General features: G+C 42.9%; 1 protein-coding gene and 1 long non-coding RNA gene across 2 annotated transcripts in view; one reads left to right on the forward strand and one right to left on the reverse strand.

Annotated features, from left to right (window-relative positions):
• LOC137348057 (unconventional myosin-Id-like) overlaps positions 1-26,833 on the reverse strand; it is a 552,237-nt gene that overhangs the window by 399,344 nt on the left and 126,060 nt on the right. The window contains exons 4-8 of the mRNA XM_068013182.1: positions 21,043-21,208; positions 17,569-17,622; positions 16,002-16,097; positions 15,120-15,236; positions 1,372-1,575 (exon numbers count right to left, since the gene is read on the reverse strand). Of these exons, the coding sequence (XP_067869283.1) occupies positions 1,372-1,575; positions 15,120-15,236; positions 16,002-16,097; positions 17,569-17,622; positions 21,043-21,208 (637 nt within the window). The remainder of the gene's footprint in view (positions 1-1,371; positions 1,576-15,119; positions 15,237-16,001; positions 16,098-17,568; positions 17,623-21,042; positions 21,209-26,833) is intronic.
• Positions 4,090-26,547, forward strand: LOC137348058 (uncharacterized). The gene is made up of 3 exons (XR_010969055.1): positions 4,090-4,174; positions 11,966-12,019; positions 26,179-26,547. It is a non-coding gene; the product is annotated as an uncharacterized lncRNA (long non-coding RNA).

A 26,833-nucleotide genomic window follows, 5' to 3' on the forward strand; every position in this document is an offset into this window, starting at 1 on the left:
TGCCAGATCAAAAGAGCACCTGTAGATGAATGAATTAGGTCCAATGTTTAGAACATAGCAAATTACCATGGCCCTAAACAGGTACCTCGAAAAATAATGCTCAGATTTATACACCCCTGAATGTGATTTAGGATGTTTTTGTACAAGAATGCTGTTGATATAGATGCCCATAAATCATTGAGAAGCAATTTTCCAGAGTCCAGACTGTTCCAAATGCCCACATTCAGCTCAAAGGCATTTTCCCATTCCTTACTCCCTGTTTATATCACAGCCTTAAAAGCAGATCAGCACATCTTCAAAATGTAATAATGACCTCGACTCATTCAAAGCTACTTCAGAATGAAGTTAATTTCCTGAAGGTAGTTCGAAACTGGTTTATTAGCAACAGATGAGAATAAACTCAGATAAACCTTTTTCAGCACTTTCCATCAACTGAACACATGCAGTACTATGATTCATTCCTGTTCAGTGTGGAAGAGCTTAGGTTACTGACTCTAAATTGGTGCCTTCAAACAAAATTTTGGAGTTTTTCAGTTTGCAATAGGAATTTTGGTTGCCACCTTTCCCTGTTGCCTCGCAACAGATATTATATTGCAATAGAGAAAACATGAAGCTCCAAGATCATGACATACTATTGAAGGAACAGTCACAGGAAGCTTCACAAAAATCATATTGTAAATCTAACCTCAGTAACCACAGCATTTTCAAAACTTAAAATGCACCTTTGATATTAGAATTATATGTTAATGTATTGAAATAAGTGCCTCTGCTGGGAATTAGTATTAGTGCAGTGGTCAGTTTCTTTCTGTGTTATAAATTTCTGTAGTTATAAGGTCATAATAGTTATGCAAGAAGTGTGAAAACATGCAACATTAAACTTATCTACGAATATGCTACAGGGGAAAAAAATAAGCCAATATGCTTACTTGTTAAAGGAAGATCAATTCATCACTTCAAGTTGGATTTACCATCTATGACAGATCCATTATCAACACCGTCAGGCATTAAAATGCTCTTCCCTAGGCATAATCCAAATTGTGCTGATAGGTGTAATATCTCAATTTTTGGCTTAGTGTCCACTTTTTGTTATTATGCCACTTTTGAAGCACCCTGAGATGTTTTTCTAAGCTATAGGTGCTATATAAATACAAACTGTAGGCATCTTATAATTAGCAGAAGTAGGCGTTCAAGTGGTTTCTACGAACATTCCATACAACCATTATACTTCACTGAAATTCCAGTTACAAGAACAGAAAACAAATAAAGGGAAGGGAAGTCTGACAACATTTCCTCATGATAAGACTGTCAATAAACACTTAGAGCAATCTTCAAATACCTGCTGCAAGACAGGCTTGCTTTCAGTTCTATTACCTTGGCAAGTGCATCCCGTCCATAGCTGGCCTCCTGATCTGTGTGCTGTTTGTCAATTACATCCCGGCCTGTAGCTACAGTGCGATACAATAAGGCCTTTTCTACTGTATCACTTTTTGTCGACAGCAGCTCTGCAATCACAGACACCAACTTACTGTTTTCAATGAGAGCGGAGTCGCCATCCATTGCAAACTTCAAATTTCCCTAGTTTTAAAAACAAATAGGACACGGTAAGCCATCATAAACTGCTCTGTTTAAGTAAAAAGGATTCCTTCTTAAAAGACACTAATAGGGATCATGAGGCAGGAGGACTGTTACCTGGACAACAGAAGCAGCAATAAAGCAGATACTTCAATTAATTAAACTTCAATGAAAGGGTTATAATTTCATCAAAAGAGAAAGGAAAAACTGCAAATGTTGGACATCTGAAATTAAAACTGAAAATGCTGGAAGTGTGCAGCAGATCCAACAGCAGCTGAAAACAGAAAGGATCAGTTGCGATGTATATCGATCATCAGATATGAAGAGCTGATGAATCTGCCTCAAAGCATTTTCTATCAAGTTTCCTTTCAGAAATAACATTCTGTGTAGCCTCATCCATTTAGAATGTCACTTGGATATGGTTTGGTTTGTTGTGAATGGAATGGCACCTATATGGCATTGGGATTGGTGGCAGATACCACAGGGATCAGAGACAGAGCAAGTGAGATGAGCCAGAGGCAGGCAATGCAGCAGTGTCAGTAGTGAATAAGACAGGAAACTATAAAGCCGAGCTCAGCGCCAAACGTTTAGAATCTCCAATCATCACAAAGTAGATGGCGAAAGCCGGGTGGAAAAAGGAAACAGATAGGGAAAGGACGGGAATATATTCTATTAGGTCATGAAAACAGAAAATTAAAAGACATAGAAATAGAGGAATGAGAAAAAATGGAGAAGCAGAAAAAGCAAGGTGAACAGAGATGTTTATTAAAGTAAAAATCTGTAAAAGCTGGAAGTCTGCAGTAAAAACTGAAATTGTCTGAAATAGAAGATAGGCTCACCTGTCAGATCCAGATCCCTTCTAATGAAATATCTACATCCAAAATGTTGCCTCTCTTCTTTCTGACGATAATGTGCTTTATCACCAGCAATTTCACACAATCATAGAATGACACCATACAGGAGAGGGCACAAGGTCCATTGTGCCTGTGCCAGAAAAGAGCTATCCAATTAGTCCCAGCCTCCTGCCCTTTTCCCTTAGCCCTTCAAACTGCTCATTTTCAGATAAAAATCCAATTCCCTTCTAAATGTCATCATTGAATTAGTTTCCAGAACCCTTTCAGGTAGTGCATTTCAGACCATCATAACTCACTGCATAAAAAAATTCTCATCTCCCCCTTACTATTTTGCCAATTACCTTAAATCTGTGTCCTCCGGTTCCTGACCCACCTACCAATGGCAAGAGTTTTGCCTCAACTACTCAAATTAAATTTAACTTTTTAATTATTATGTAATCTTATGCTATTATTTTATGTATTTTGATTTATTTTTAAGGGTGCTTAAGTGTGGTACAACATGACTCAAACATTGAGTCACAAAGGATCATAGAATCATACAGCAGAGGAGGCGGCCATTCAGTACATCGTGCCTGTGCCAGCTCTTAGAAAGAGCTATCCAAAAAGTCCCACACTTTTTCCACAGCTTTGCACATATTTCTCTTCCCAAGTGTACATCCAAATCCCTTCTGAAAGTTGCTATTCAATCTGCTTCCAGCATCCTTTCATCAAAACTCACTGTGAGAAAACATTTCTCATCATCTCCCTCCAACTCCCCCGCCAGTACGTTTGCCAATTATCCCCTGGTTACTGACCCCCCTGCCAGTGAAAATGGTTTCTCTTCATCTACTCTTATCAAAACCCCTCAAAAACAAGCCAGCAATGTGTGCAGCTAAAGTCTCCTTGTGGCTCGGTGTCATATTTTGTTTTATAATGCTCCTGTGAGGTGCCTTTGGATGTTTTATTATGTTAAAGATCTACATAAATGTAAGTTGTTGTTGTGCTTCTATAACATTTTTTCTTGTTGTTTTGCGCAAATTGGCAATTGAACAGTTTTATGAGGACAACATTAGTGTGAGAATATGAGACCTATGCATGCTGCTGCACATATGTACATAACAGCTGGCCTCAGTAAGTGCTACACAGAAAAAAGTAAAGAAATAACAGGAACAAAAAGTGTTAAACGAAACATCTCTAGATATAAACAGGGGCAGCATTCTACAGAACTGCTTTAAACAATCCCTTGAACCAAAAAAACTCAAATAAATAAAAGGATGTAGTTGCATAATGGATCAATCAGATAAAATTGCCCAAAAATTCTGGGTATTGCTTTCACTTTACATTTCCTAACATTATCACTGCCTCAATAGCAGAGCACTTAAGTGCTTTTTCTGAACTAAATCCAGCATTGAGTGATGGGCTGATTTTACTGACAACATTCAATTTTAAATCTCATTTAAAATCTTGCACAAAAGGGCACAGCCTTGCTACGTGGTTATATTCGGCATTTTTACAATCTGCGGCTTGTTTTTAAAAGGTGCTTAATAGTAGTATTAGATGATTCAAGTCAGGCAGTGAGTCAGAAAAGAACAAGCTTGTAATGCATGGAGTGCTTCTGTGATCAATAAAAGGGCACTGACGTCAAAACCCTGCACAACAACATCTACATTACACCACTTCCTCCTCCTTAATCAGTTCATGAAAAAGTCTTGTTGCAAATTGTCAGAAAGGATAAACAGCATCCTGATGAACTCAGCTGAAGTCATGAGGTAAATTCATATCCACTGGTACGTAAGTGGGGGAAGGGGGGGGGGGGGGCGGGTCGGGGGAAGGAGAAAGAAAGAAAACGAGCATTTTTAAGGTCCTTTTCACGAACTCAGAATCTCCCCATATGCTTCACAGTCAATGAAGCACTTCTGAAGTCTAGCCTCTGTTGTAATATGGGAAAAGTGACAGCTAATTAGCACACAGCAAGATGCCATAAGCAGCAATTAAATAAATGACGAGATCATTTATTTTAGGTGTTGGCTGAAGGCTAAACATTGTCCAGGACACTGGGAAAACTCCTCTGCTCTTCTTTGAATATTACATGAGTTATTAAGGGAGTACTCCACTGTCAGAGGTGCCATTCTTCGGATGAGACATTAAATCAAGGCCCAGTTCGTCCTCTCAGGTGGACATAAAAGATCTCATGGCAATATTTTGAAGAAGAGCAGACGAGTTCTTCCTGGTATCCTAGCCAATATTCAACCTTCAATCAACATCACTAAGAAAACAGATTAACTGGTCATTCAAAAGCACATTGTTAGTTTTCACATGTACGCTGACGACACGAAGCTCGACCTCACCACCAGCTCTCTCAATGCCTCCACTATGCGAGCGGGGTGCAAGAGGCGAGCAGTCGCGAACGGGAAAGAACAGTGGAATTGAACAGCAAGCAGACAGGAGCAGGAAAGAGAAGCGACGATCGTGGGAGGGAGCGGGAAAGAGAAGCGACGATCGTGGGAGGGAGCGGGAAAGAGAAGCGACGATCGTGGGAGGGAGCGGGAAAGAGAAGCGACGATCGTGGGAGGGAGCAGGGTACTGTTGGAGGGATGGAGGCGGCGATCGCGGCCATCGAGGGGTGACGAGGTTTGGGTTCAATTCGTTTTTGTGTCAAATTGAGCGCTATCTTTATTACTGGCAGCTGCCTGAGACATCGCAGACAGTGATGTTTCAGTAGATGAGGCTGCATTTGTGCATGTGCCAGTACTGCGCCACCTTGTGATTGCATGGTCAGCGAACGCAGCCTTTAAAATGAACAGTCATGGACGTCAAAACGTTTATCATGGACACATTGCCGATCACTGCCACAATGTTAAGTGCAACTTTCATACGATGGGGACCAAAGAAGTAGAGATTGTGTTTTCAACTTTGAGCTGAGGAAGTATACACTTAGAGGCTCCCCTGTTCAAATGAAATGCAAAACATATCTACCACTTCTGGTGATTCAAGTGGACATGAACAATCCTGTAGAATTACCCAAAGGAAATCAGGAGTTGCCCTTATGCCTGGCCAATATTCCTCCCTCAACCAACAGAATAAAAACAGATTAACTCATCATTTAACTCATTGCTGTTTCTCAGAGACTTGCTATGCAAAAAACTGTTGCCTAATTTGCTAGCATAACAGGCAAAGCAATTAATTTTGTCTTATATTTTGAGATGTCCCTGAGAGACTCAATAAGATACTAAAGAGATACAAATCTGTGTCATTGGTTAAATGATAACAATTTTATACTGATGTTACATCTGCAACCTCCTTTAAGATGCTCCTTAAAACGTAGCTCTTTATCAAAGCTTTTGCTCATCTTCATTAGCTCCTTATGCAACTTGGTGTTAAATTTTGTTTGATACTGCTTGAAGCACCTTGGAATGTTTTACTGTATCGAATGCGCTATATAAATGCATGCCCATCTGCCTCCAACTATATCAACAACGTGATTTTTCAAGGATTGTAAAAGTTATTACTAGGCAATGGCAAACAAATAATTCTAAATGCCCCAATGGAGATTGGTATCACTAAGGCACCTCTATTCTGTCAATACAAGCTGCAGTAAACATTAATTTTACTGGATTATGAAGAGCAGGGGAGATCTCCCTAGTGTCCTGGCCAATATTTATCCCACAACCCACATCACTAAAACAGATTATCAGGCCATTATCTCATTGTTGTTTGAAGAATCTTGCTGTGTGCAAATTGGCTGCTGTGTTGCCTACATAACAGCGACTACACTTCAAAAAGTACTTAATTGGCTGTGTAGCACTTTTGAACACCCTGAAGTTGTAAAAGGTGCTACATAACTGGAAGTTTGTTCTTTCCTTTTTCCGTTAGGGCTGCCAGGTTGCAACCCATGGGTCTCACATAGCCAGCAGCAATCAGAAAGGAAACTTTGTTGGATTTACTAAATTTGGCATCTAGGAATGGGGAGATGGTACTTGGGGTTGCATCATGTCCATATATCAAGTATGAGCACTTTACTGAACCAGTGCAAAACCAAGTTCTCTCAAATGGACATGAGAATGAGGTTAAGTAACATACAACCTCATATTCCCTTGTCATAGTAAACAAGGCGATAACACAAAAGTGAGTGCTTTTACGCAAGCTGGATGAGCAGTACAGCTGCTGGACAGAAATGATAGCAGCACATAACTGTATCAACGCCACACCATCATGTAAACTCTATATTTAACAGCATCTGTGCAGGCATCAGCTCACTCCTGTACTGAATGCCTCAGGCCAGCCAAATATGATGAAATTTTCCTCCTCCCAGGACACTGCAGCAGAGCCCTCTATGATAGGACAATCCACTGCAGATGAAAATTAAGTTTAAATCAACGTCACTTTTATTTTACAATTCAAATGAGCAGCAGTCATGAAAATTATATATCTTACTCTGTGCCTTATGCACAATGATATCACAAATGGATCTTGTATCTTATGCATCTCCTCTCCTCCCACCATAAAATGGGAATATATCTGCAAATGCACACAGCTTTTCCTGGGTGTACACATTTTCTACCAGGATAACATATAGTTGCAGAAATGCAGGAAACTGGGTCCCCTAGAATCCAAACTGAACCAGCCCCTGTATAAAAGTGACCGCCTGAAAATGACCTTGAGCCAAAATACTCCAAAATATTAGCAATTTACACACTCAAGAATTCAAATTTTTCAAGCCCGAGGTATTTATCTAATTTTCAGTCCAGTTCAAAGCTGCTTTCCTCTTCCTCTTTTCCCTCCTCTCCTGAAGCTAGACAAAACATTTGAATATAGTTCTCAAACTCTGGTGCCTCACCCAAGAGGACATGTAGAATTGACAGCTCAGAAACAAGCCATTTGGCCCAATAGGTTTATGCCAGTGTTTATACTCTATCCACATGAACCTCCTCCCTCCTTATTTCATCTAGCCCTTTCTGTACATCTTTCTATTCCTTTCTCCCACATTATTTTAGCTTGCCTCAAGTTGTTTTTTGACTCATCTATTCCTTGTGACAGCAAGTTCCACATTGTAACCACTCTCAAGGTAAAGATGTTTCTCTCGAATTTTGTTTTGGATTTATTAGTGGCTATATTATACTTATGACTCCTGGAGTTGGATTCCCCTACAAGTGGAAACATGTTCTCTAAGTCTCCCCTATCAAACCCCTTCGTAATCTAAAGACCCCTATCCGTCCCAAAGCACTTTATAGCCAATGAAGTACTTGTGAAATATAGTTGTAAAGTAGGAAATCAGGTCACCACCATTTGGCCCTCCAACCCTTCGGTTTTCTAGAGAAAGAAGTTCCAGCCTTTCCTGAGAGATACAACCTCTGAGTTCTGGTGTTAGTGCAAAAAAGATTTACATGGCTTTCTCCAGTGCCCTTATATCCCTTTTGTGATATGGAGACCAGAACTGTACACAGTATCTATATCCAGTTTTATATTCACAGGAGAAAGTCTGCTATCAAACTCAAGTGGATAAAATAAAGATCTCAATTCTAAAAGCCCTTTGGCCTCTTTGTAAATACCTTTTAAATCCTGACAAGTCCTTCCTTTCTTGTGGAATTTCTCATCCCTGTGAGAACTGATATTAATCAAAACTGTGATTGAAAGTCTGTCTGGTGAATGTCAGTTTGACTATTTAGCTGCAAATGTATTCACAGTCAAGTCCAATCCTACTGTCCACCTACAAGAAGGGAGGCAGTGGAATATTGACAATGTCACTGAACTAGTAATCCAGAGGCCCAGGCTAATGCCCTGGGGATGTAAGTTCAAATCCCACCACTGCAGCTAGTGGAATTTAAATTAAATTAATAAATTCAATGTTTTAATTACAAAGGTCTGGAATTGAAAGCTAGTCTCAGTAATGGTGCCATGAAACTATCGATCATCAAAAAACCCCACTTGGTTCACTAACGTCCTTTAGGGAAGGAAATCTGTTGGCCTCCATGTGACTGCAGACCCACAGCAATGTGGTTGACTCTTAACTGCCCTCTGAAATGGCCTAGCAAACCATTCAGTTGTCTAGGGCAACTAGGGATGAGCAACAAATGCTGGCCTTGCCAATGAAGCCCACATCCCATGAAAAAAATAAAGGAAAAGCTCTTCTGGCACGTAGTTAGATTGGGATTGGAAGTAGAGCATGCAGCTGACACTTTCACTCCCTTAACTCAGGCTGAATATGAATCCATTGTAAGTGATTCAGCAGCTGAAGAACAACACAAGAAATAGGAGCAGGCATAGACAATACGGCCTGTTGAGCCAGCTCTGCCATTCAATATGATCATGGCTGATCTTCTGCCTCACTCCACTTTCCAGCCTGCTCCCCATATCCCTCGATTCCCTGAGAAACCAAAAATCTGTCTATCTCAGCGTTAAATGTATCCAACGATGGAGCGTCCACATTCCTCTGGGGTAGAGATCTCCAAAGATTCACAATCCTTTGAGTGAAGAAATTTCTCCTAATCTCAGTCCTAAATGATTGACCCATTATCCTGAAACTGTTCCCAGCCAGGGAAACAACCCCTCAGTGTCTAACCTCTCAAGCCCCTTCAGAAAATTATGCCAGAGAAGTTCAGGAACTATAAAATGAAGCCTCGCCAAATCTAACCAGTAATTTGTAAAGCAGTAAAAGGTTCCTCTATCACTGTAGTTCAATGAATGAAGTAATCACTAAATTCCAAAGTCCTGCCATACATAAAAAGGTGCAAAGTTTGGGGAAAAGCAACTAAATCAAAGAAAAGTGAAAAAGCTTGTGAAAATGTAAGCATGAAAAAAAGACATAAGGCAAGAAGTTAAATGAGATACTTATTGCAATCTTCCATCTTTATTAAACTTAGTTTAAATGTGAATGTATAACCGGATACCCACTCCTTGGTGAGGACAATTGTTTAAATTTGTTCTTGGATTGTAAGCGACAGTGGCAAGCCAGCATTTTAGTGCTCATCCCAAGTTGCTGTGAGATATTAAGGATCAACCACATAGTCGAATCTAATGTAGGCCAGGATTGACAGGCGTGGCAAGAAAATGAAAGAGTCATTTTAACAATCAAGAGGCAGTCACTTTTCTGGTCCTATCCCATAAATTACCAGATTTATTGAGCTCAATTTCATAACTTTGATAGATTTTTATTAGGAAAGGGCTTTAAGAGACATGGAACCAAGGTCGGCAAACAGAGTTAAAACACAGGTTAGCCATGATCTAACTGAATGGTGGAACAAGCTCACGGGGCTGAATGGCTTATTCCTTCCATGGATTTGAACTCACAACTTGTGGGTTGCTAGTCCAATATCACAAGCACTAGGCTACCCAACCTGGTGAGTTCCAACAAATATACACACAGTTGGATGTGTACCAGTTCACTTTCCAATAAATATAATACTTATTGGTTCATTGATGCACTTTTCTACTTTTACCATGGTTTGCCAACACTTTTCATAAATATTATCGCATAGAAACCAACAGGAATGAGTGACACAATGATGATACATTTGAGTGACTTGGCACAGTAATATCATGGGTATCACAGATGAGGTAGTGTCTGAAAAGTCTACTTTAATTGGTTTAGGCCTCCTACCTATTAATAGCAATGTGCTAAGGCAACATTTCAGTGCAGGATTATAGAGGATTAAAAGAAAACTTGGAGTATAAATAATCAACCGATTCAGTTATATATACCCAAGGAATGGAAACATTGTGAAAATATCTTATGATGGATGTTGATTGTTTCAATAATGCAACTGTGGTATAAACTTTATTTTAATTATTATTGAATCAGAATAATGGTTATGCACATATGTGGCCACTAGATGGTACTGCATGACAATCTGACATGCACAGACATGAGTAGTCAAGTCTCAATCACAACATTGATATGGATGAGGTGGTCATTCAGCCCATCTCAGTTTATTTAACATTCACTTCATCACATCATCCAACTACTTCTTAAATGATTTTCATGCTTTTGCCTTCAGTTCCATGTATTGATCACTCTGTCATTTTGCTTAAAAAGTTTACATAGGATATACAGTATTGAAACAGGCCATTCAGCATAACCAGTCCATGTTTATGCTCCACTCAAGCCTCCTCCCATCCTTCCTCATTTAACTCTATTAGCCTAACCCTTTATGCCCTTCTCCCTCATATGCTTACCTAACCTCCCCTTAAATGCATCTATACTATTCCCCTCAATTATCCCCTGTAGTTGCAAGTTCCATATTCTCACCACGAGCTGAGTCAAGAATTTTTTTTCAGAATTCACTCTTTGATTTCTTGGCAACTATCTTATATTGATAGCCCCTAGTTTTCCTCTCTTTGGAAACACTCTCTTTGTGTTTACTTTATCAAAACCTTTCATAATTTTAAAGACCCCTATCAGGTCACACCCCAGCCTTCTCTTTTCAAGAGAAAAGAGACCCAGCCTGTCCATCCTTTCCTGATGGGTATAAACGCATCTTTGTAAATCCTTTTTGCACCCTCTACAGTGTGTCTGTATCCTTTATATAATATAGCGACAAGAGCTGTAAGCAGTTCACTCCACTCCAAGTGTGGTTAAGGTTTGATATAAGTTTAGAATAACTTCCCTACTTTTCAATTCTATTCCTCTAGAAATAAATCCTAGTGCTTGACTTTTTATGGCCTTATTAATCTGCATTGCTATTTTTAATGATTTGTATTTTTGTACTCAGAAATCCCTTTACTCCTCTAACTCATTTGGATTCTTATCTTCCAAGTAATATGGGACCTCCTTTTTAAAAAAAAATGTAATCCCTCACACTTATCTACGTTGAAATCCATTTGTCAATTCTACGCTCATTTTGCAAGTTTATTACTGTCTTCCTGTAATTTGTTGCAGTCCGCCTCAGTATCAACTATTCCCCCCCCCCAAATTTGGTGTCGTTCACCAATTTAGAAATAGTGTTTTGATTTCAAAGTTAAAAGATTAATATAAATTCTGAATACCACTGGTCCCAGCACTGATCCTGATGAGACCCCACTTCCCACCTTGCCACTCTGAATAGCTACCCTTTACTCCTACCCTCTGTTTTCTGTCTTGCAACCATCTAGTTATCTATTCTGCTACATGTCTCCTGACTCTGCATGCTCTGACCTTTTCCAAATGTTTATTAAATGGTATCTTATAAAAGGCTTTTTGGAAATCCAGATATATTACATCTACCGCATTACTCTTTGTCCACTCTCTGTGTTACCTCTTCAAAGAATTCAATGCGTTTGGTCAAGCAAGACTTTCACTTTTGAAATCCATGATGACTATTCATTATTAGATATTTGCATTTAGATACTTTTCTATTTTCTCCTTTAGTACCGATTCCATTATCTTTCCTACCGCCAATGTTAAGTTCCCTGGACATATTCTATTTCCCTTCATAAATACATACGAATTAGCAGCAGAAGTAGGCCATTTGACCCATTGACAGGTACAACACAGGTAAACATTAACTATCTCCAGTTTCTGGCACTACATATTTTCTAACAAACTATTAAATGCGTGTAATAATGCCACTGATATCTCTTCCCAGCATCCTTTTAAAATGCGTGGAAGCAATCCATCTGGATCAGGGATTTTATCCTCTGTGAGTTTGATTATTTAATATTTCTCATTTTCTTTTAAATGCGATTATATCATTCCTAATCTCATCCTCTACCCTTGGTAAAGACTAAAGCAAAACAATTATTTAATATTTTGGTGATTTCGCTGTCGCTGCCTGTGGTTTTATCCCTGTCCGTCCCTTAGTGACCTTATTCCCATCCTGACTTTTCTTTTTTAAATTTGTGTGTCTACAGAATGTTATGTTTTATTCCTTGATAATTTAATTTCATAGCTCCATTTTGCCTTCTTAATTTCTTCATATTCTCTCTTATCATGCTCTCCCCTACTGTCCATGTATTTAGTGCATGTCTCTTTTCTTGCCCTCTATTTTTCCCTCATGTCTTAAGTCATCTTCGGAATCTCATTAGCGTTTGGTGCATTTTTGATTTTTTTTTGGAGAGTATTATTTTCCTGGACTCTGTGGAAGACTGTTTTAAATGTTTCCCATTGTCGTTCTTCATCGTTTGTCAATATTATTGTCTCAAGTTATAAAGTGTTTACAGCACATAAACAATTGTATTCTTCATCTCTCAAAATGAGCTATCGTCCAATTATTACCCTGGTCTTTGCCATGCTCATGTCCTTCTTAATTAGCTTAAACCACATTGCATTATGGTCACTATTGCTTAGATGTTCCCCAACTGTTATTTCTCCTACTTGCTCTGGCTCTTTCCACATACTAGATCCAAGAGCAGATCCTTCTTGGACGTCCTGCACACTGGGTTAGAACCGAAGCACTGCACCCATTGTAGGAACTCCATTTCCTTACTCCCTTTACCTATGCCTTCTAAACCAATTTATTTTGGGGTAGTTGAAATCGTCCATAATTATTATTCTATGTTTTTTTACTCATTTCCCTAATGTGTTTGCATATTTCTTCCTCCATTGCCCTCTCACTATTAGGTATTCTGCAGACTACCCCCATTTGTGTGATTGCTCCTTTATTATCCGTTATCTCTACCCACATGAATTCTGTCTATTGCTGTCTTACTGATGTCTGGGTTACTTTTTTGCTGTCATTGTTTTTTCTAATAAGTACAGCTACTCCACCCCCGCTCCCACCACCCCCACCCACCTTTCCCTCCTGTATTTTTCCTAAATTTGTAATGTTCAATTCCCAGTCCTGATTTTTCTGTAGCCATGTCTCAGCAATCCCGACTATACCTGGTCCGTGAGATGCATTATTGCTTTCAGATCCCGTTTTATTACAGACTCTGTGTATTGCTGTACAGACAATTTAACCAGTTTTTAAACAGCAGTCCCTCTCACTTTATTTTTAGTCATCTTTTTACACTCCTTTTCCATAACTCTATTCATTCCCCAGCCATTTATCTCCTCCTTTAGTTTAGTCTCTCCGAGGTCAGCCTTGGGGGAGGAAGGGCCATTGTGGATGGGTAGTGCAATTGGAGGGATACTATAAAGAGAGACTGAAGCATGGATAAGATTGTCTGTGAAGGGCAACTGTAGCCATTTAGATGTTGGGGGGAGGGGTGGTATGGAGGAAGGAAGGGTAATAGCCAATGGGTGTTGGATTGCTTACTTTTGAGTATGGTTTTGTCACTCATCAGCAAGTAGGTATTTTAGTCTTCAGTCCATTACTTTCCCATTCCCCCACTTATGCTGCTCTAATCCATTTCTTTACAATGCCTGTATCCTCAGTATCTTATTGTATCATGTTACTTGTGCCCTGCCTTGACTACTTCAAGTGACATGATGCCCTTGTATTTAATATTCCTCCTCCCATTTTCTTCCTCTAGCCTTACATCCTCCATTATGAGCTGGGAGGAAAGTTGAATTTACTTTTCTTTTACTTGCCTTTATTGTAATGCCCGCTACCAATCTGCTAATTCACTGTTCAGACTCCATGTGGCAAACTGCTGTTTGTGTAGACTTCCAGGAGTTTGCATTCAATTGACAGATGGTCACATAAGATTAGGCCACATCAACAGGCACAGTATTAGAATGTTGTAACCATGCAGTATTTTTAATGCACAACATATTTGTGAAAATAACTATTCAGTTGTTAGTGAAAATCAACAGCTTGCCTTGAACACAGTAAACATTCCACGTTGCATCACAGATGGACAGAATACAACAGTAATGCAAGAAGTATGTTATATTTCAGTTCCTTTGTAATAAAGGCTAAGAGTGAAGAAGTCTTTTTGCAATAACATAGGGCCTTGTTGAGACCACATCTGGAGTATAATGTACAGTTTTGGTCTCTTTATCTAAGGAAGGGAATACTAGCCTTAGAGACAGTGCAACAAAGGTTCTCTAGACTGATTCTTGGAATGAGGGATTTGCCCTGTGAGGAGAGATGGAGTAAATTAGGCTGATATTCCCTAGTGTTTAGAAGAATGAGAGGTGATCTAATTGAAATATATAAAATTCTTGAAGGGCTTGCTAAGGTAGATGCTGAGAGGATGTTTCCCCTGGCTGGAGAGCCTAGAATTTGGGGTCACAGTCACAGAAAAGGGGTTGGCCATTTAGGACTGAGATGAGGAGAAATTTCTTCAAAGGGTTGCAGATCTCTGATATTCTCTACCTCAGAGGGCCGTAGATGCTCAGTTATTGAGTATATTCAAGAGGTTGAGAGATTTTTGGATACTGAGGGAATTAAGGTATATGGAAACAGTGCAAGAAGGTGGAGTTGATGTAGATCAGCAATGAATGTATTGAATGGCGGAGCAGGTTCAAAGGGATAAACAGCTTATTCCTGCTCCTATTTCTTATATTCTTATATGCAGCGGAGAATCTGAAGGGTTAGGCCAAGAGATCTTTAACCTAGTTAGCTATTTCAATAGAAATATAAGGGGAGAAAATTAGTTTATAATTTTCACAAACTCTAGTCTCCTGCACACTCCCACTCTCAAACCATGGCTGTCGCACTGTCATTCAAAATACAATTTTCTTTAGTTTCTCTTAAGGTACAACACTCCCAGCAGATCGGCCTGAACATGCTTGGATATGGTTGTCATGGTACTGATAACAGAAATCCAGCTAAAATCTTATGGGCTGCCACTATTCAATGAAAAGATATTTCTTCAGCGCCTCCCCCCACCAAACAGGAACAGAGGACCTACCAGGTGCAGAATAGTGGCAAGGATTTTATAAACTGTCTGAATCTCTTCGGCAGTGAAACCAATCAATTTCATGGCATCTGCGACAGCTTTAAATTCAACAGCATCATTTATAGCAGACTGCGAACACAGATAATTCAAAGTTAGAAACACATTTTACATACAATGTAAAATAAACAGACTTCACCATCTAGATGCAGCACAGCCTTCATATTGTTAAAGTTATGCAAATCAGTTATTTCATCCAAGTTTTTCCCCAGAAAGTCATTCAGCGTACACATTAATAAACAATCCTCGCATTCTCCAAATGAGATAGAGAGTTTGTTCGGTGAGCAGCTGAGTCACGCAGACTGGGAAGGTCCCCAGCTTCCAAGTAAGTTGACCCGAGTCAGATTTGTAGCAGGGGCTGCTGTAATTAATATAATAGTCCCTGGGTTAGGGGGAACAGAGTTGGCCAGCGGTCCTGCTCCTGGTCGTGACCCACCGACTCCTGGTGGAAGTGTACACACATGAACATGGGCACAAGACTGTGCTCAACTATTATGGCACCCCTGGCATGTGCCCTCTGCATAACCCTCCACCCCAGTGACTAGCCTGCCAACACTCCCAGGATCCGCCTGATCCAGATGGTTTAGTACAGTACTGGCAGGGCACTGCCTCTTTATGCTACAGTGGTCTTTAAAACAAATAGGTATTTGTCCCCTCCATCTAAGTGTTGCCAGAGAGATGGGGAGGAAGCAAGAAAGAAACTGCAAATTTCCAGTCATAAACTGTTGAGAAATACTTCTTTAAAACCCCTCGCTAGTCATAAATTTCAGCTGTTGCATGAGGAGGAGGTGAAAACAAGTTGCTTAATTTTGCTCTCCTTTCTCAGTCTAACATTACCTTTACTACTCCTCCGGCTTTGATGAAGTTGTAGGCAGCAGGGTCTTTCTGAATATGCAAGGTTCGTAGCAATTTCTCAGGACCACCCAAGAGTAACTAAAATATGAACACACCATTTTCAAATCAAAGTATATAAGGAGCATTTATACCAGCATCAACATTCTTTCCATCCTGCGGAGGGGATATCGGTGAGGTCAATAACCTCCTGTATCCATTTGCAAATTACCTTGCCAATTAAAACTTGCCTTCTGCAGTTTCGCAGTTTGTTTAGCTGCTTTTATATTGGGTTAAGTGTCATGCTGGTGCCTGCTGCTCCTGAACACAAGCCTCACACAACCAACGGTAACACTAGAGTAAATTAGCCAGTTTCATGAAGGCCAGTGTCCTCTTAAAATTGGATGATCCAAATGGCCAACCAGCAAGATCACTTTGGGACTTCCAGCATTTGCCACGAGACTTCCCTCTTTATCAGAGGTTGGCATCGATCTCACACTATATAAAAGCAGCTTTGATCCCATTTCTGGAGTGCGAGGCACCTTAGCCCTGCATGGAGGTTTCCGTTATTTACAGGCAAGAAATGCTCCAAATTGGCCAACAAGCACCCAACCCTTCACACCAGAATACTTCAACACTTGAATTCTGGTTTGTGCTCAATTAGCTGATCTCCCCAGCAGAAGCAACTGGGACTCAATACATGGTTCAGCACTCCTGGGTACAGGGATGGGAAGATAATCAACAAGCATTCCTGCTCATAACTACCTAATCTAGGCTGGCGCTCCAGACGCAGTACTGAGTGAGTGCTGCAATGTCAGAGGTGCCATATTTTGGATTACACTTTAAACCAAGGCTCCCACCTGCCCTCTTAGGTGGATGTAAAAGATCCTGTGGCACTAGCTCGGAGAAGAGCAGTGGAGTTCCCCCTGAAGTCCTGGCCAATATTTATCAGTCAATCATTATCAGTAAAACAAATCATTTTGTCATCATCGTATTGCTTGCTGTGTGCAAACTGGCTGCCACGTTTCTTCCATCACAACAGCGACTGCACTTCAAAAGCACTGCCTTAGATGTGAAGCACAATTGACGGTCCTGAGGTCTTGAAAGGCACTATACCAATGCAAGACTTCTTTTCTTTTGACCTGGTGCCGCATGTATGGGCACTTCATGAGATGAGATGAGATGCCCTTCGTGCTCAAACATGGCATTTAGCTTCCCAGCTTAACATGGGAAGAATTGACATTTGGGCAAGGCACCAAAGGGTAACCAATACCATTAAACTGTACACCTGTCAGAAACAGCAGCTTCAAAAATGATGTGATGGTGGTTTTGTGGGGATGGTGGCAGCGGTGGTGGAAATAAAGGATGAAAAACACTTTGGGGCAATAAAGTCTGGGATGTGGACTGGGTGCAGAGGTTAACACACTTGCCACTTCGCTGTGTACCAAAATATTCAGCTGCAAGCTACAGACCAAAGTCTAGATAGATAAAATACATTTAGCCAGAATGAACCGTAACACAAGGTTTTGAACGGTCTGACTGAGTTATGAACCAGACATTTGTTCATACTGACCTGGTAAAAGGAGTGGAAGTTTCGTTCTCCTCGCTGCTGCACAATAACCCGAGACTGTCAAACAAGAGCATTACATATTAGATAAAGGAACAACTGAGTAGGATTTATAAAAAGCTCGTTGATGCTACAGGCTCGAGGGGCTGAATAGCCTACTCCTGCTCCTAGTTCGTATGCACGTATGTTCGTATATGCATTTGCTTTAATCCCCCAAAATGACCAATCTAGACAATAAAATCCCTGACCACTATAGAAGCTGGGCTATATTACATTTCCAATACCTTTGCGGCAGGAATGTGCAAAGCACTGAGATAGCAAGCAATGAAGTTAAAAATTCAGCAACAGAAAGATCTTCATACCACCAATTTAAACTACCAAGCCTGAAGTTGTATTCATTGTGCAGATGTCAGAAAATCCCAAGTGTCCTCCCAATCTCAGTAGAATAAGCTCGGACTCAAAATGGGCATCAATCAGCAAAAACAATCATGGCCAAAGGAGCACTCAACCCAAACCATACATTTCTTCTCTGAGATTAAAATTTGACGTTTCAAGTTATTTAACCACCCCTCATGCATTTCAGGCAGAGTACCTTTTCAAACCCCCCCATCCCAAACAAGCTCAACTGGATGATACATTGGAGAGTCGGGGACATGGTCAGTTTCAAGTGTAGCAATTCTCTCGGATAAAGGTTGGATGAATGGATGGATGGTTGGACAGAAAAGACTTGGGCGTATCGGAGTTACGCTTGTAACTCACATACATCCAAAATTCCGTGATCTTTTAAAGCACACATTAGTTTGCACCCAGATTGTCCATCTATCTGTGCACAAATGCAGAGGCAATTCCAGGCCTTACTTGTAATTGACAAACAAAACTAATGTCTATGAGCTTCAATATAAGCACATGAAATCTCCGTTTTAGCCCCTGCTCATCTTGATCTTCTGTGTCCATGAGAGTGCAGCTCTACCTTAATAGCATGCTTACAATTTATTTGTTCCTTCTATTCACAGTATATAAATGCAAATCTTTCCAACAAGTCTTTTTTAATAAAGCAGCACTACAACAGCATCTAAAGCTTTCATTCTACTCAATACTCCATCCATTAAAGGGTAGGGCAGGAGAGAATCCAGAAATTCATAAGACCCACAACAGTGAATCGCCACCATATGGCAATAGGGAGAGTCAGGCAGTTATATTTGTAACTGAAAGCAAAGGTGAGAAAATCACAAGTGTGTAATCAGCTGCAGATTCTAAACATAAAAGTGGTGCAAATCTGCTCTACCCTTTATTTCTGACAGTTGCAAGCAGCAAAATGACAAAAAAATTGCCTTAAAAGCAAACTCAATAATGCATAAAAAACTGAACCTTTAAAATAATAGGACAAAAATGTCTCCTTGCTTTATTCATTCATGGGATGTGGGCATCACTGACACTGCACAGTGGCGCAGTGGTTAGCACCGCAGCCTCACAGCTCCAGCGACCCGGGTTCAATTCTGGGTACTGCCTGTGTGGAGTTTGCAAGTTCTTCCTGTGTCTGCGTGGGTTTCCTCCGGTTTCCTCCCACATGCCAAAGACTTGCAGGTTGATAGGGAAATTGGCCATTAGCAATTGCCCCAAGTATAGGTAGGTGGGTAGGGAAATATAGGGACAGGTGGGGATGTGGTAGGAATATGGGGTGAGTGTAGGATTAGTATAAATGGGTGGTTGATGGTCAGCACAGACTTGGTGGGCCGATGGGCCCGTTTCAGTGCTGTAACTCTAAACTAAACTAAACTGAAACTTATGCCCACATCTTTCCGAATCAAGGGCTTGGATCAGTATTCTGCTCCTAAACCACTGGATTTCTCAGCTAGTGGCGATTGTAAAACAGTATTATATATAATTGAAATGCGTAGTTGAGACTTGCAAGGCTATCCAAACCAGGGGCATCGATAGTTTAAATGAAATACAGGAAGCTATGCTGTTTGCAGGTGTACAGAAAACTGATCAAACCTGCCCGACATGCATTGTGAAGGCCGAAAGGGTTTTTGAGCTAAAGTAACCAGTTAACAACTGCAAGCTGTTTTTCATTAAAGATAAACAAAGTCACTGGTGAAAAAACATTTTAAGGCTATGGAATGCTTCACAAAAAGCAGAGAAGTCGTAAAAATCGAGTAGAAACCACTAAGATGTATTTCAAAGCTATGGTTCGCTTTGAAGCTGAGTTAGAGCATGAGAAAGATTCATGTATACAAAAACATGAAGCCACAGTATCTGGAAGCACAAAGATAAGAGACTACGCTAATTCAGCTGGCTTAAGTGGTGCACAGATTGTTTTGAAAAGCTGTGAAAGTGTGACAAACTGATGCTGATTGATGACGTCAGAGTTTGCCTTCTTTTGAAATGCAGAGAATTTAACTCCACAAGCAGCTATTTTTTTTAATTATAAGTGCTTTATCAGATAAACTCTGTTTTTAATTCACCAAGCAACAGTTTGCAAGAAATCTGCAATTTAAGGGACTCTTGATTGTTTAATTGTCCTGTGGTTCTAAAATGTGAACGGAGACCAGGAAAGGAAGGTGCTATTGTGTTCACTGATAAAGATCTTAAAGGCATCTGTAACATCCACCAGAGGTGAAGATCTTTTTGAAAGAAATGCAAACATATGCTGATAGTCAAGGCAGCTTCTGATACTGTAATTTGAACAAAGAATCAGATGCCTATGGACAACTGTAGCTTAAAGTGGATTTTGTTGAAACAATACGATCTTGTCAATGGAACATCCTGCCCAACTTGGAAAGAAAAGAATAACAAACATGGCAAACAGTGATTCAGTGCTTAAGTCGAGTAGCTTGGTCAGCTACTGAAGAAAATAATCAGTAGGGAGGTGACCGCTCACTGGGTGATCGTGCACATATGATTCCTCGTAACATATTTGTGACTAACAGGTGTATTGTTAATAGATGTTTTGTATTGTTAACTAGTATTCCTACCTAACCTAGTAACGACATTAATGATAAATTTGAGCTTTATTGTTTCCTGATTTCTCATAATTCTCATAACCCATCAAAGGCAAAAGGTTACATTTTACATAATGCAATGCACCTTTTTTTATTGGATTAAAAATACTCTCCACTGTATGAAAATTTTCACAATGAAAACAGAGTGAAATTTTAAGACTGAAAGTTGTTCAAAACTCTGAACAACCAACCGACTGAGGTTTACACACAGAGGAAACCAGTCAACCCATTGTGTCTGTGTCAGCTCTTTGCTGGATGCTTCACTGTACACCCTTATTCACTAAAACACATCTGTACTGCGGTATTAGCATAGGATGACATGCAGCAATGGGATAGTCTTGTATATCTGTGAACTAACTGATAGTACAATTGGTGCAGGACTCCGATCTAACCACCTGATTCTCTTTTCTCTCTCCTTTTTCCCCCTTGCCCAAGAAACAGATCAGATTCAAATTAATTTATTTATATCAATTCTTACTTTTTCCAATAGGTAGTTATTTATGTGGCCCCCTATAGGGTCACCTTTAAAGTCAAAGTTAATATCCATATATTTTCCAAATCGACTGGAATTGTCGTTACGGTTGGTTTTGGCATTTCCAAAGGCTTCCAATACACAATTTGATTTTAACAACATGTTCTTTACCCTGCAACAGAAATAAGAATTATTACAGTATCACGTCATGTCGTACAATACATTCTGGGCATCAGTTTGTCGAAGTTCCCCACAAGATAGTCAAGTAATTGAACATCAACTATAGTTAATTGCTTATCTCGGATATCATCTCATCATTTTTGAATTCAGCTCAACTTCAAAATCAAATGCTGTCATCCACTGGGGACTAAACTTAAGAAATTTTCCTTGATAGAACAGTGTGCCAATTGATCAGACAGTTGTCTCTTATTGTCCGATATAAGATCTCATTCTGAAGCAAATCTTTTACTCTATAACTAGAGGGGGCTGCAGAGAAATTCACCTAGGAACAAGCAGTCGCTTTGCAGAAAACACTGAGAGAAACTGCATGAAGTTTGGCCCTTTTTTATTCTTTCATGCGATGTGGATGTCGCTGCCAAGGTTTAACAGTGATGCCCAAGTCCCATGAATTTAAATAAAAATGCTGTTTTGAAGTCTGTACATCAAATTATTAGGCAGGCAGTCACCAAGGCAGAAAGCAGGATCGGGACTGTAACTACAGTGCTTTAATTGGAAAGGCTTCATATATTAGGGCAATGGGCTGCCTTCTGGTTGACCTCAATATCATCAGATGCAAAAATCTCACTCATGGAGGGATGTCAGCTGGACAACGATAAATGCATCAGCATCAGTTGAAGAAAAGCTGCCTCCAAAGTACGTGGAAAAATCACTCAATTCTGCTACAAGGAGTGATTCACAATTGTGATCCGAGGATTTGTGGAAATCAGGGTTGTCCAACATCCAGTGGGCAGACGTAAACTGTACCCGGGGCGTTCATCACCCTCACCTTGGGTCCGTGACTGGAGATGAGAGATTTTCCACTGGCTTCTTCTTGCAATACGGCTTTTAAAAAAACATCATTGTCAGTTTTCCAGCTCACAGGTCTGACATCGGGAACAGCGGTTTCTGAACTTCAGACAGCTTCAGGTTTTTCTGGCAGGTTCCAACTTTCTTTTTAAAAAGCCCACTGGAAAACCCCGAAGCTGTCCAAAGTTCAGAAACTGCTGTTCCCGATATCAGACCTGTCATTGTGAAATGGAGCAGAGATCTTTTTTAAAAAACTGACTATCAGCTGAGCGTACCCGCGCTCTGCAACTGACAGAGCGAGAGAGGGAAGGGGGGGCGCAGGGAGAAAGGGAGGGGGGGAAAAGAGAGAAGGGGGGGGAAGAGAGGGGGGGGAAGAGAGGGGGGGGAAGAGAGGGGGGGGAAGAGAGGGGGGGGAAGAGAGGGGGGGGAAGAGAGGGGGGGGAAGAGAGAGAGGGGGGGAAGAGAGAGAGGGGGAGAAAGGGAGAGAGGGGGAAAGGGTGAGAGAGAGAGTGTAAGGGAGAGAGAGAGTGTAAGGGAGAGAGAGAGAGTGTAAGGGAGAGAGTGGGCCGAGAGACGGGGAGAGAGAGAGTGGGCCGAGAGACGGGGAGAGAGAGAGTGGGCCGAGAGACGGGGGGAGAGAGAGTGGGCCGAGAGACGGGGGGAGAGAGAGTGGGCCGAGAGACGGGGGGAGAGAGAGTGGGCCGAGAGACGGGGGGAGAGAGAGTGGGCCGAGAGACGGGGGGAGAGAGAGTGGGCCGAGAGACGGGGGGAGAGAGAGTGGGCCGAGAGACGGGGAGAGAGAGAGTGGGCCGAGAGACGGGGAGAGAGAGAGTGGGCCGAGAGACGGGGAGAGAGAGAGTGGGCCGAGAGACGGGGAGAGAGAGAGGGGGCCGAGAGACGGGGAGAGAGAGAGGGGGCCGAGAGACGGGGAGAGAGAGAGGGGGCCGAGAGACGGGGAGAGAGAGAGGGGGCCGAGAGACGGGGAGAGAGAGAGGGGGCCGAGAGACGGGGAGAGAGAGAGGGGGCCGAGAGACGGGGAGAGAGAGAGGGGGCCGAGAGACGGGGAGAGAGAGAGGGGGCCGAGAGACGGGGAGAGAGAGAGGGGGCCGAGAGACGGGGAGAGAGAGAGGGGGCCGAGAGACGGGGAGAGAGAGAGGGGGCCGAGAGACGGGGAGAGAGAGAGGGGGCCGAGAGACGGGGAGAGAGAGAGGGGGCCGAGAGACGGGGAGAGAGAGAGGGGGCCGAGAGACGGGGAGAGAGAGAGGGGGCCGAGAGACGGGGAGAGAGAGAGGGGGCCGAGAGACGGGGAGAGAGAGAGGGGGCCGAGAGACGGGGAGAGAGAGAGGGGGCCGAGAGACGGGGAGAGAGAGAGGGGGCCGAGAGACGGGGAGAGAGAGAGGGGGCCGAGAGACGGGGAGAGAGAGAGGGGGCCGAGAGACGGGGAGAGAGAGAGGGGGCCGAGAGACGGGGAGAGAGAGAGGGGGCCGAGAGACGGGGAGAGAGAGAGGGGGCCGAGAGACGGGGAGAGAGAGAGGGGGCCGAGAGACGGGGAGAGAGAGAGGGGGCCGAGAGACGGGGAGAGAGAGAGGGGGCCGAGAGACGGGGAGAGAGAGAGGGGGCCGAGAGACGGGGAGAGAGAGAGGGGGCCGAGAGACGGGGAGAGAGAGAGGGGGCCGAGAGACGGGGAGAGAGAGAGGGGGCCGAGAGACGGGGAGAGAGAGAGGGGGCCGAGAGACGGGGAGAGAGAGAGGGGGCCGAGAGACGGGGAGAGAGAGAGGGGGCCGAGAGACGGGGAGAGAGAGAGGGGGCCGAGAGACGGGGAGAGAGAGAGGGGGCCGAGAGACGGGGAGAGAGAGAGGGGGCCGAGAGACGGGGAGAGAGAGAGGGGGCCGAGAGACGGAGCGAGAGAGGGCCGAGAAACGGAGCGAGAGAGGGGGCCGAGAGACGGAGCGAGAGAGGGGGCCGAGAGACGGAGCGAGAGAGGGGGCCGAGAGACGGAGCGAGAGAGGGGGCCGAGAGACGGAGCGAGAGAGGGGGCCGAGAGACGGAGCGAGAGAGGGGGCCGAGAGACGGAGCGAGAGAGGGGGCCGAGAGACGGAGCGAGAGAGGGGGCCGAGAGACGGAGCGAGAGAGGGGGCCGAGAGACGGAGCGAGAGAGGGGGCCGAGAGACGGAGCGAGAGAGGGGGCCGAGAGACGGAGCGAGAGAGGGGGCCGAGAGACGGAGCGAGAGAGGGGGCCGAGAGACGGAGCGAGAGAGGGGGCCGAGAGACGGAGCGAGAGAGGGGGCCGAGAGACGGAGCGAGAGAGGGGGCCGAGAGACGGAGCGAGAGAGGGGGCCGAGAGACGGAGCGAGAGAGGGGGCCGAGAGACGGAGCGAGAGAGGGGGCCGAGAGACGGAGCGAGAGAGGGGGCCGAGAGACGGAGCGAGAGAGGGGGCCGAGAGACGGAGCGAGAGAGGGGGCCGAGAGACGGAGCGAGAGAGGGGGCCGAGAGACGGAGCGAGAGAGGGGGCCGAGAGACGGAGCGAGAGAGGGGGCCGAGAGACGGAGCGAGAGAGGGGGCCGAGAGACGGAGCGAGAGAGGGGGCCGAGAGACGGAGCGAGAGAGGGGGCCGAGAGACGGAGCGAGAGAGGGGGCCGAGAGACGGAGCGAGAGAGGGGGCCGAGAGACGGAGCGAGAGAGGGCCGAGAGACGGAGCGAGAGAGGGCCGAGAGACGGAGCGAGAGAGGGCCGAGAGACGGAGCGAGAGAGGGCCGAGAGACGGAGCGAGAGAGGGCCGAGAGACGGAGCGAGAGAGGGCCGAGAGACGGAGCGAGAGAGGGCCGAGAGACGGAGCGAGAGAGGGCCGAGAGACGGAGCGAGAGAGGGCCGAGAGACAGAGCGAGGGAGAGAGTAAGGTGGACACAGAGAGCAATGACAACATGGGGTAACAACAGAGAGGGGGGTGGGGGGTCACAGAAAGTGGAGACGCAGAGAGAGAAAAACAGACAGAAAGGGAGACAGTGTATTCCGACAGATGGGCATCTATCCAAAATACTCATCGTTTCAAGTTTGTGGGTAGACTATGACTACTTGTCCAAGCAAAATGATACCAAGTATCTCACTAAATCAGTGTCCAACATAGTGAAGAGTAAGTAAGTCAATAAATTAGTCTTCTCATTTAAAGATTCTTCACAAAAATGTACATTTGTTGTTGCTTTTATTAACAGTAAGAATTTTGAATCTTTCTGAAATTGTCTCACAGGCCCCCTGCGTAAGACAAAAATTGTAATGTGGCCCGCCCCACGCAAAAAGGTTGGACAACCCTGGTGTATATCCTATCAGGGCTAGAGTAAACTGGCTTAAGTTCTCCTATAGGTCCTTAATTCCACTAGGTCTAAGATAGAATATATTCATTGGGATCAAGGTTTTCTGGAAAATATAATTTTGAATTATGAGGCTGTTAAAATTATAGTCATCAGTACACAAGTAGCTATTCCTTCGCATTGCTCTTTGTATTGCTGCTCCATAATAGCAGACCTCACCAACTGCAAAGAAGATTGCTTTAGTTAGCAATGCATTATAAGCATACTGGCTTTGGATGAGTTGGTCCAGCTCGAATCTACCAATGCTGGTAGAGGTGTTTGTACCTGGTGTTTTTAGTGCCACTGCTGGTGGTAAATGAGATTTTATTGCTGACATTTGTACAAAACTACTGCATGTAATGAGATAACAGGATAAATGATATTGACAAAATCCTAAGGAAAGGTTCAAGAGTTGAAGATCCTCTCAGTCTGTGATGTAGTCCTCATATGCAAACAGCTGATCTGTAGGGTGCTATGACTTTGGTTCAAATGTTTTTTTTTTTGACAGACCCCGATTTGAAAATGAAACTAAAAGCTTTAGTGTTCTGGAAGGTCAGGACCAGGTTAACAAAACGAACAGTTTTTTTCACACCAGAGACATGTGACTGGAGCTTAGGTTTCAGTTTTGCAAGACTCTGGAGGGTGTTGAAGCCAGCTATATAGCTGGGGATTGTTTTTTTTTTAAAGTTTCCCAGGGCTGCTGAACTGAAACAAGCTGGGAGCTGTTGGTTTAAAAAAAGACAAGCTGTTTGAATTGAACCTGTTTTCTAGGAGCTGACCCTTGGAAAATACACGTTGCTACCATTGTTTTTGGCGCCTTAAAGATTTACGAAGGATGAGACCAGTGAAGCTACAGCATCAGGACTGTTGTGAGCAAAACCACAGAAGATCCAGAAGGGTTCGCAGTTTTGGTGGAAACTGTGTTGGGTTCAGATTGCAGACAAACTGCAATCGAGTGGAAACTGGCATTTGCATCTTGGGAGACAGGATCAGGAGATCTACTTGAAAAGTTCAAAGACCTGAAGGATTTTGTGATGGTGCGGCGTAATTCTGCCTTGTTACTTATGATAGTTAATGTGCAACCCTTGATATACATCTTGATTGTTATTTAATTGTTAGTTCATACTTAATTTATGTTGATTTTGGTTTGAGTAAAATTTATAAAATTGAAATCTTGTCCATTTGGTTTATGATTCCTAAATTCGGATTCAATTCTTTTAGTTTGGTGATGTTCACGGGGATCATATCACAATTAAAAACATGTTTTTATGATGCATAAATTGCAGTAGAGGGAGGATGTCTAAATAGAAGGGAGGCCATTCCATCATATGTCAATGTAAATCTATAGATGTCAATACTGGTGCTGGTCAAATGTTATGCAAAATTACAACTGCATTGCTTGCACATCAGTCAAGAATGATGCTGC

The sequence above is a fragment of the Heterodontus francisci genome, chromosome 33, assembly GCF_036365525.1.
Source record: "Heterodontus francisci isolate sHetFra1 chromosome 33, sHetFra1.hap1, whole genome shotgun sequence".
Lineage (NCBI taxonomy): Eukaryota > Metazoa > Chordata > Chondrichthyes > Heterodontiformes > Heterodontidae > Heterodontus > Heterodontus francisci.